This window comes from Merops nubicus, unplaced genomic scaffold (assembly GCF_000691845.1).
Source record: "Merops nubicus isolate BGI_N331 unplaced genomic scaffold, ASM69184v1 scaffold21897, whole genome shotgun sequence".
NCBI classification, from domain to species: domain Eukaryota; kingdom Metazoa; phylum Chordata; class Aves; order Coraciiformes; family Meropidae; genus Merops; species Merops nubicus.
Window position 1 is genome coordinate 13,217 of NW_008622634.1, and position 8,162 is coordinate 21,378.

General features: G+C 53.6%; 2 protein-coding genes across 2 annotated transcripts in view; one reads left to right on the top strand and one right to left on the bottom strand.

Annotated features, from left to right (window-relative positions):
- The window catches only part of LOC103777323 (alpha-2-macroglobulin-like protein 1), a gene marked incomplete at its 5' end in the record, with an annotated part of 15,982 nt that extends 12,379 nt beyond the window's left edge, over positions 1 to 3,603 (top strand). Inside the window, 5 exons of the mRNA XM_008944876.1 lie at positions 166 to 281; positions 1,538 to 1,628; positions 1,896 to 1,964; positions 2,801 to 2,903; positions 3,563 to 3,603. Coding sequence (XP_008943124.1) covers positions 166 to 281; positions 1,538 to 1,628; positions 1,896 to 1,964; positions 2,801 to 2,903; positions 3,563 to 3,603 — 420 coding nt within the window. The remainder of the gene's footprint in view (positions 1 to 165; positions 282 to 1,537; positions 1,629 to 1,895; positions 1,965 to 2,800; positions 2,904 to 3,562) is intronic.
- Positions 3,604 to 6,046: 2,443 nt separating this feature from the next.
- The window catches only part of LOC103777322 (alpha-2-macroglobulin-like protein 1), a gene marked incomplete at its 5' end in the record, with an annotated part of 17,881 nt that continues 15,765 nt past the window's right edge, over positions 6,047 to 8,162 (bottom strand). The window contains 4 exon segments of the mRNA XM_008944875.1: positions 6,047 to 6,087; positions 6,180 to 6,282; positions 7,110 to 7,178; positions 7,914 to 8,004. Of these exon segments, the coding sequence (XP_008943123.1) occupies positions 6,047 to 6,087; positions 6,180 to 6,282; positions 7,110 to 7,178; positions 7,914 to 8,004 (304 nt within the window).

Here is an 8,162-nt window from a genome sequence, read left to right on the forward strand (position 1 = left end):
GTGATGGGGGGAGTTGGCCCTGCCTATGGCAGGGAGGTTGGAACGAGATGATCTTTCAGGTCCCTTCCAACCCTGACAATTCTATGATTGTGTGATACTCTCCAGCAAAAAGAACCAACCCAAACCTGCTGTCCTCTGCCACCAGGCTCCTTTGTGTCCCCACAGGCCACGCTGCGGTACCACATCCCCCCGCCGGGCACAGACGTCACCTTTGCCCTGGCAGTGCAGACAGCCTGCACCTCACCCAGTGCCACCAGCTTCCCTGTCACCATCCGTGCTCGGTAGGGGACACTCACCTGACCCTTGGCCACCCCATCCAATGCCACCCAGTTCCCTGTCACCATCCACCCTCAGTAGGGGACACTCACCTGCCCCTCACCCCATCCAATGCCACCCAGTTCCCTGTCACCATCCACACCTGGTAGGGGACACTCACCTGCCCCTTGGCCATCCAATGCCACCCAGTTCCCTGTCACCATCCGCACCTGGTAGGGGACACTCACCTCCTTTGCCCTGGCAGTGCAGACAGCCTGCACCTCACCCAGTGCCACCAGCTTCCCTGTCACCATCCGTGCTCGGTAGGGGACACTCACCTGACCCTTGGCCACCCCATCCAATGCCACCCCGTTCCCTGTCACCATCCACCCTCAGTAGGGGACACTCACCTGCCCCTCACCCCATCCAATGCCACCAGCTTCCCTGTCACCATCCACGCCTGGTAGGGGACACTCACCTGCCCCTCACCCCATCCAATGCCACCAGCTTCCCTGTCACCATCCACACCTGGTAGGGGACACTCACCTGCCCCTTGGCCACCCCTAGGGGACACTCACCTGCCCCTTGGCCACCCCATGCCACCCAGTTCCCTGTCACCATCCACACCCTGTAGGGGACACACCTGCCCCTTGTCCCCCCTGTGCTAAGAGGCTTCTGGCCAGTCTCGTGGTGACCAGGGTTCCCCTTCACTCCTGAGGTTTAGGTGCTGAGATGTCCCCACCCATCTAACTGTGCTCTCCACAGCTGGGTGAAGGGCACAAGGTCCCAGAGGGGTGGGTCAGGCCATACTCCTGGTTTCTGCCAGTCACCACAAGTTATCCCAAGGGCTATGGATCTCACCACCTTCTAGAACTAGGTCCCAAAACCCTGGCAATGTGAAGATCCTGTGGGACTGGCTGCTGGCACTTATTCCTAAGTCTTCCCTCCTCTGCTCCTGGGTGGCAGTCACACCACTCTGCTGTACCCCTGAGCTGGGATAGAACTGCCAAGAGAGCAAACAGAGGTGTGGTTTTACCCACCGTGCCTTGAGAAGGTGGCTCCAGAAGCCTTCCAAGGAATTTATTCTTGGCTCAGCACAATTAAAAGAGAGATCAGGAGAAGCAGAAAGGTTTGTTCAGTCCAGGAGCAGGTATGCTTACAGGAGAAAGACACTGGAAGGAAAGGCAGCCTCCTCCACTTGAGTGCCAAAGCTGGGCTGGAGTATCTGGAGGTCATGGCTCAGAAAGTAACATCAGTGCTGTCCCCTGGGTTCCTGCTGCAGCTACACAGGGAACCGTGTGTCCACCAACATGGTCCTGATCCAAGTGGAGCTGCTGTCTGGATACAGCCCCGTGGCAGGGTCACTGGAAGAGGTGAGACCACAAGTTTGTGTCCAGCAGGGGTGGGAACAGGGGTGGATGTCTGTCGTGCAGGGCTGTGATCACTCCTGTGGGCAAACAAGCACAGTTCTTTTCTTCCCAAGAAATCTTCATACCCAAAGTCTCCTCCAGACTGCACCTTGCCTTCCCCTACCCCAAGGGCTTCCTTGTCCATATGAACATTTTGCCCATGCTCTCACAAAGACAAATATCCCTGAATATTTCTGTTAGTCTTTCTGACATTTTTTCCCCTATTTTCAGCTGAAGAAAATGCCCTTAGTGAAGAAAGTTGAAACCGAAGCTGACCGAGTCATTCTCTACCTGGAGGAGGTGAGTGGAATTCAGGCTAACGTCATCATTAGGAGGATTATGGGCTGGCAGATAGCTTTTGGCTTACTCTTGTACCTTGGTTCCATTAGTATTTTAAACATTCAGAGATGTTCCTGCATAGCAGCCACATCTGCTGGTCTGGAGCAGTGTGTTGTGGCAGCCTGGAGTAGCCTGTGCACAGGACCACCTGAGGGAGGTGAGGCTAGCTCTGATGGTAACATCTGCTGGCACTGCTCAGAGACTGTTGAAAGTCCATGTAAAGTGTCTGGTCAGGACTGGGGAGCAGTTGTAGGATCCATCTAGTAAATACAAGGGAGCCTGAATTCTTAGAATGCCCTTTAGCAGCCTGAATGTAGTAGGGAGTGTCTGAGATTGTGTGTGGAGTTTGTCAGGATCACCCAAAATTAAAACAGATGGCTGTGTGAGCAGCAGAGCTCGTCCAGGGCTCCATCAATCAACAGATTAACAACCACTCCAGCCTTTCTCTGGGCACACTCATACCCAAACAGCACCACTAAGGCAAGCTGCAGGCAAGGGCTCAGGGCAGAGCTGTGTGGGAAGGTGAGGCTGCCTGAGAACACCAGTGCTACCTTTACATACCTAATGCCATTGACTCTGGGGGCTTGATGCTTCCCACAAGCTGAGTTAAATTCAGTGACCAAAACTGGGAGTTGGCCACAGAATGTGATGTAAAAGATATTTCTGAGTTGGACTGCACAGCAGAAGAGATCTGCCCCAGTGGTGAGGTCTCTGTGAAGCCTGAGTGAGGGCAGGTGGAAGGGATTGTCTTAAAGGACTTTGGTTCTGGCTGTAATCCTTTCATCTTTTGGTCTTAGCTGACCAGAGAGCCTCACACCTACACTCTGCTGGTGCAGCAGGACGTGCAAGTGAAGGATCAGAAGCCAGCCAATGTCAAGGTCTATGATTACTACATGCCAGGTAAGTCCAGATGCTGTGCTGCAGACACTACCCAAATCCACCACTGGAAAGACATTTTCTGAAGTGGTCAAGTTTAAGGCAGTGCCACCCCTGACATGTTTCTCTAACTGCCCCTTAGAAGCTCCCTAGTGATGGACTTACCCTCTTGGGTTTCAAAAAGGTAGATCCTTCTTTCTCTGGCCCCAGAACCTGCAAGCTTGAAGTTGGCATGTAGATCCACTGAGGGTCTGACTCTCCCAAGAGGAGAGGAGCAAGGAGCTCAGAGCCATGCTCATTTTGTGGGAGGCAGCAAAGGCAGAGGGACCATAGTGAGTGGATGGCTTAGAAGAATGAGTGCCCCTTAGAAGAATATCACTGTAAATAACTTGTCTGTTCTCTGGGGTTCCTAGTGGGAGGAAGAGCTAGAAACGTGTCAGGCGTTGCTATTGCTCCAGAAAGTAAGGAATCCATAACTCTAACAGAGCTGTTTGAAGCTTACAGCTTCAGAAGATTGCCAGCTCCATGACTTGGGTGAATCTGGAGTTGCTGCATTCAGAATTTTTGACCCAGCTGGTATTGTGTCTCAGCACCTCTCCTAGAAGCAGAGGCACAATGCTGGGCTGCTCTAGGGAGGTTTTGGGAAGTGAATCTCACCAGCACTTTGTTTTCTTGTCTTTCAGAAGAAACTACAGTGATGAGCTACAATGTCCCATGCAAGTGAGGTGAGAGCTCAACACCTCTTGTCTTCACAGGTGTGGTCATGAAGAGTATGAAGAGGGAGGGAGATGCAGGCAAGGGCCTTTGGTCAGGAAACCTGCCAGACTGCAGGCTCAGGGTGGGGAGTGATGAGCAGTGCTAAGTAAGGGTGAGCTTCTGTAGCTCAGTGGTTAAACAGGGGGGAAGAGAGAACTGAAGTGGAAGGTTTAAGGTGCCAGCTCATGGCAGATTTGGAAGTATGTTGCAGAGAACAAGGGCTGTCCCAAGTCCTACCACCAGTCCTGGCTTTTTGCATTAGATCTACCTTCCTCAAGCCAACACAGTTCCTCTTCTGGGCACGTTCCCTCTGTTCCCACAGCCCTGCAGCCCTCGTGCATGCAACACCACCTCCACCTCCACCTCCACTGCAGGGCCTGAGCCCTTTTCAGTGTCAGGCTGTTCACAGTCTCAGCCTGGCTTCTGCCCCACGCTAGGGAACGGGCACCTGCCCCTCTTCTCTCCAGGCTGGGCAAAGGCAAAGCTTGAACCAGTCAGCTTGACCAGTGTCTGCTCCCCTTCTAAACTGCATCTCCCTCTGCATGCTTCCCACGAGATGGAGAAAACCCCCACTTCATGAGCCACCTGGGGGAGGCACAAGGCCCTGCCCTGCAGTGCCTGCCACAAGCCCACACTCCTGGTGGAGCTTCTGCCATAGGTTGTGTATGGGTAGAGGCAGAGAGCCCTGTTCTTGGTGGCCTGGGGGTCCTGTCTGGTAACGAGGTTCCAAACACCCCCTGAGACCCCAGGGGCTAGTTTTAATCCTTCAGGAGCACAGAATTGTTTGTCCTTTGTTGTCTTCACAGGCACGGGGACAGACCCATCCTCTGCAGTCTCTGTCCATCAGTCCTTTGTCACCTTTACTAGCAGCCACCACGTGCAGATGAGAAGCAAAGAGAAGACACTTGAGATCTCCTGCTGAGCAGTTAGCTTCTGAAAGGCTCAGACCGTGCCTGGCATCTTATTAAAAGTCAGGAGAGCAGAACTGGCTGAGGGAGTGATTATTCAGCTTCACTGGTTTTTCTAACAAACCAGGGAAGTTGCATTTAAGAGAACATGGTGAAAAAATCACTTCTGTGTGTGCATGTACACGTCCACGTGGAAAACTCTGCCCCTGCAGTGGTGGGCTTGCACAGAAGGAGGTAGAGCATGCACCAAGAGCTGGTGCCTGGGGCAGGTGAGCATCACACAAGCTGGAGCTGAAGGCAAGGGAGGACTGGGCTGTGTTCAACAGCTCCTTTGGTCAGGAACTGTTGAATCCTTGCCTGTAAAGATCTTTCTCAGGAGGAACTGGCAAGGCTGTGCTGCTGGGGGGTGGGGTGAGGGCCTAGAGCCTCAACCCATGGCATTGCTGTCTGGAGACTGCTTCAAAGAAGAGCTGATGGCACAGCTTGCAGGAAGGGAAGGGGAGATACAGCTGGCACAGTGTGGTGAGTTGCATCTTGTACTCCAAAGCTGCCTGAATCCTACTTCAGGAGGTATTAGGAGAAACCATGGGAAGCATGAGGAGAGAGCAATAGAGGAGCTAGAGGGTTTGTGCATTGGCAGCCACAGAAATGGCACTTCACAGGCTAAGCCCAAGTTCATCAACAAGTGGTACAAGGGCAGCCAGGTCAGAGGTCATGCTTCCTTTAACCCCTCTCCCCAGGTGTGTGTGGGACAGGTGACACCCTGCCCCTGCCCCAGTCCTGCTCCCCAGGAGGCAGACACAACACTGGACTGTGGACATCCCCTAGTCCATGCACACAGGCACAGGGCTGGGTGTGCCCAGCTTTAACTGGGGCTGTGTCCCAGCTGGACACTTCATCCCACCTCATCCCACTTCATCCCACTTCATCCCACCTCATCCCACCTCATCCCACCTCATCCCACTTCATCCCACTTCATCCCATTCAGTGCTCAGCCTGAAACACTGGGCAAGGGCAAGAGTCATGGTGTGGCAGTTCCTCTCCTTGCCTTTATTACAGCTTTGGGAGATCCTTTACCCCTTTCTTAGGGACCACGTGAGATTGTGGGGACAGAAGGGAAGACAAGGAGAGCATGATCCAGTTTCCCCACGGCTGTCATCGGGCTGTGGAAGGTGCCTGGTCTTGGCTAGCCATGGGGGTGGCTTTCCAGGCAGGTCCCTGGGTGGCAGTCTGTCTGTGGGATGGTGTCAGGATGCAGCATGCACCATGTCAGGATCCTCTCTTATCCTTCCATGAGAGTCTTCCAGCTCCTCCCTGGCTGCAGGACAGCCCCATCCTAGCTCCACACAGGCAACTGCCACTTTCTCCTCCCAGCCAGATGTATGCTCCCCAATGATCACCAGCTGTCCTCCTGTCTTTGTTTCCTTACACTCCCCCTCTCCACCCACCCTCCCTCATTTCCTGGTGCCACTCTTGGTGTGGCACAGAGACTTGCTGCCTACCTCAGTTACAGACAGCGCTGTACTCGGCCAAGGCTTGCTCCTCTGGAAAAGGGAGGGAGGGAGTTGGTTACTGGGAGCACAAACCCCCTGTGCCAGGCAGCCCCCAGCCCCAGGGCAGGGACAGTCCAACCCACCTGGCTGGTAGTAATCGTAGATCTTGATGCTGGCAGGTTTCAGGTTCTTCATCTGAATGACTTGTTCCAGTTGCAGAATGAAAGTCTGAGATTCATCGTTGAGCTTGTAGAGGAGGAAAGAAATAGGCACGAAAGGGGAGAAAGAAGTCTCTGCATCTTCATCTTCCCCAGCTTGGGTGTTTTGCTACACTAAATCTCTCTAATTCCTCTGCTCTGCTCTCCTGAGACCCCACTTGGAGTCTGTGTCCAGCTCCAGAGCCCCCAGCACCAGAAGGACGTGGAGCTGTTGGAGCAGGTCCAGAGGAGGACCACGAAAATGATCCAAGGGCTGGAGCAGCTCTGCTGTGAGCACAGGCTGAGGAGTTGGGGCGTTGGGGCTGTTCAGCCTGGAGAGGAGGAAGCTCAAGGGAGACCTTCTGGCAGCTTTCCAGTATCTGAAGGGGGCCTACAGGAAAGCTGGGGAGGGACTTTTTACAAGGGCTTGTAGTGACAAGATGAGGGGTGATGGCTTCAAACTGGAAGAGGGGAGATTTAGACTGGGGGCAAGGAAGAAGTTCTTCATGATGCAGTGAGACCCTGGCCCAGGTTGCCCAGGGAAGCTGTGGATGCTCCATCACTGGAGGTGTTCAGGACCAAGACCTTGCACAGCCTGGTCTAATGGGAGGTGTCCCTGCCTATGCCAGGTGGGTTGGAACCAGATGATCTTTAAGGTCCCTTCCCACCCAAACTGATTCTGTGATTTGAGACTCTGAATTTTAGAAATGGAGGTTTTGTGAGGAATAGCAAATTCTAACCCAATGCCAACGAAACTGGGCAAGTTTCCTCTGCCCCCAGTTCTACCAGCACTCTCTCCCCATGACTAACCCAGTCTTGGGCTTCTCACAGCAGCTCCTTGTCCTCTGGCCTCTTGCTGTGCAAAGCCCAGCTTACCTTCTCCAGGTAAATGTGAACCACCTCAGCTTTCACTTCTAGTTTCTTGACGATCGTTCTGCGCTCCAGCTGAGGTGGAAACAGCAGCACAGAGAAGTTTGTGAGCACTTCCCTGAGGGCTCTCTGACCAGTGGGACCCCCGTTGTACCAAAGGCATGGGGTGGAGCTGGGCTCTGGGTGGAGCTCTGTCTTTCTCACACAAAATTTTAGTGGTTCTCTCTTTGCTCGTCCCTCCTGGACATCCCTTGTGAGCACCCTGGGGATGAGCTGTGCTGCCCCAGCTCAGTTAGAGGAATGTCCCACTCTGGGGACAAAAGGCCTTGTGTTTGGTAGGCAGGGCTGATGCACTGGCCAGCAAAGAGTAGGCAACAGAAAAGATTCATGTTGTCTCACCACGTGCTGTGCTGCTCTGGAAGACCTGCCTGGGGGCTGAGCAAACAAGTGAGCTTTCAAGTTTGTGGCTTAATTGAGAAAAAAAAGAATCTTTTTGGCTAGAACTAGTCTAAGAAATCTTGTTTTATAATTCTAGCAAACAAATACTGGTGCTTAGCTCCCCATCAGCACATGTTGTTCCTGGCCCAAGGCAGAAGAGTGCCAGTGGGAGAAGCTGAACAGCCTCTGATCTCCCACAGCAAACGCTTGTGGGTCCTGTGTGGAGGGGAGAGGTTTTGGCTCAGTTACAACAGCAAAGGCCCTCTGCTAATTTAGTTGTATCCTGGCCTGAAACAAAGAGTTCCCAACAGTAGCAAGCAGGAGGGACCCGTTCACCACAGCTGCTTTTTTTGTTAATTCCAAAGTCCTTACCAACATCCTGGATCTGGGAGCCAAGGCAAATCCAGACAGCAGGGAGACCTCCACCATCACCATGTTGGATACGACTCTGCTCCCGATGTAGCTGGAGAAACAGCCAGGAGGTCCCACTGGGAGGCAGCAGCACGTTCCCTGCTCCCTCCCCTCCACCACCATGCCCTGTGTGCAGGACCCTGAGCCAGGCAGCCCAGCCAGGACTGGGCACACAGCCCCCACGGCTCTTCCTCGCAGGAGGTAACCCCC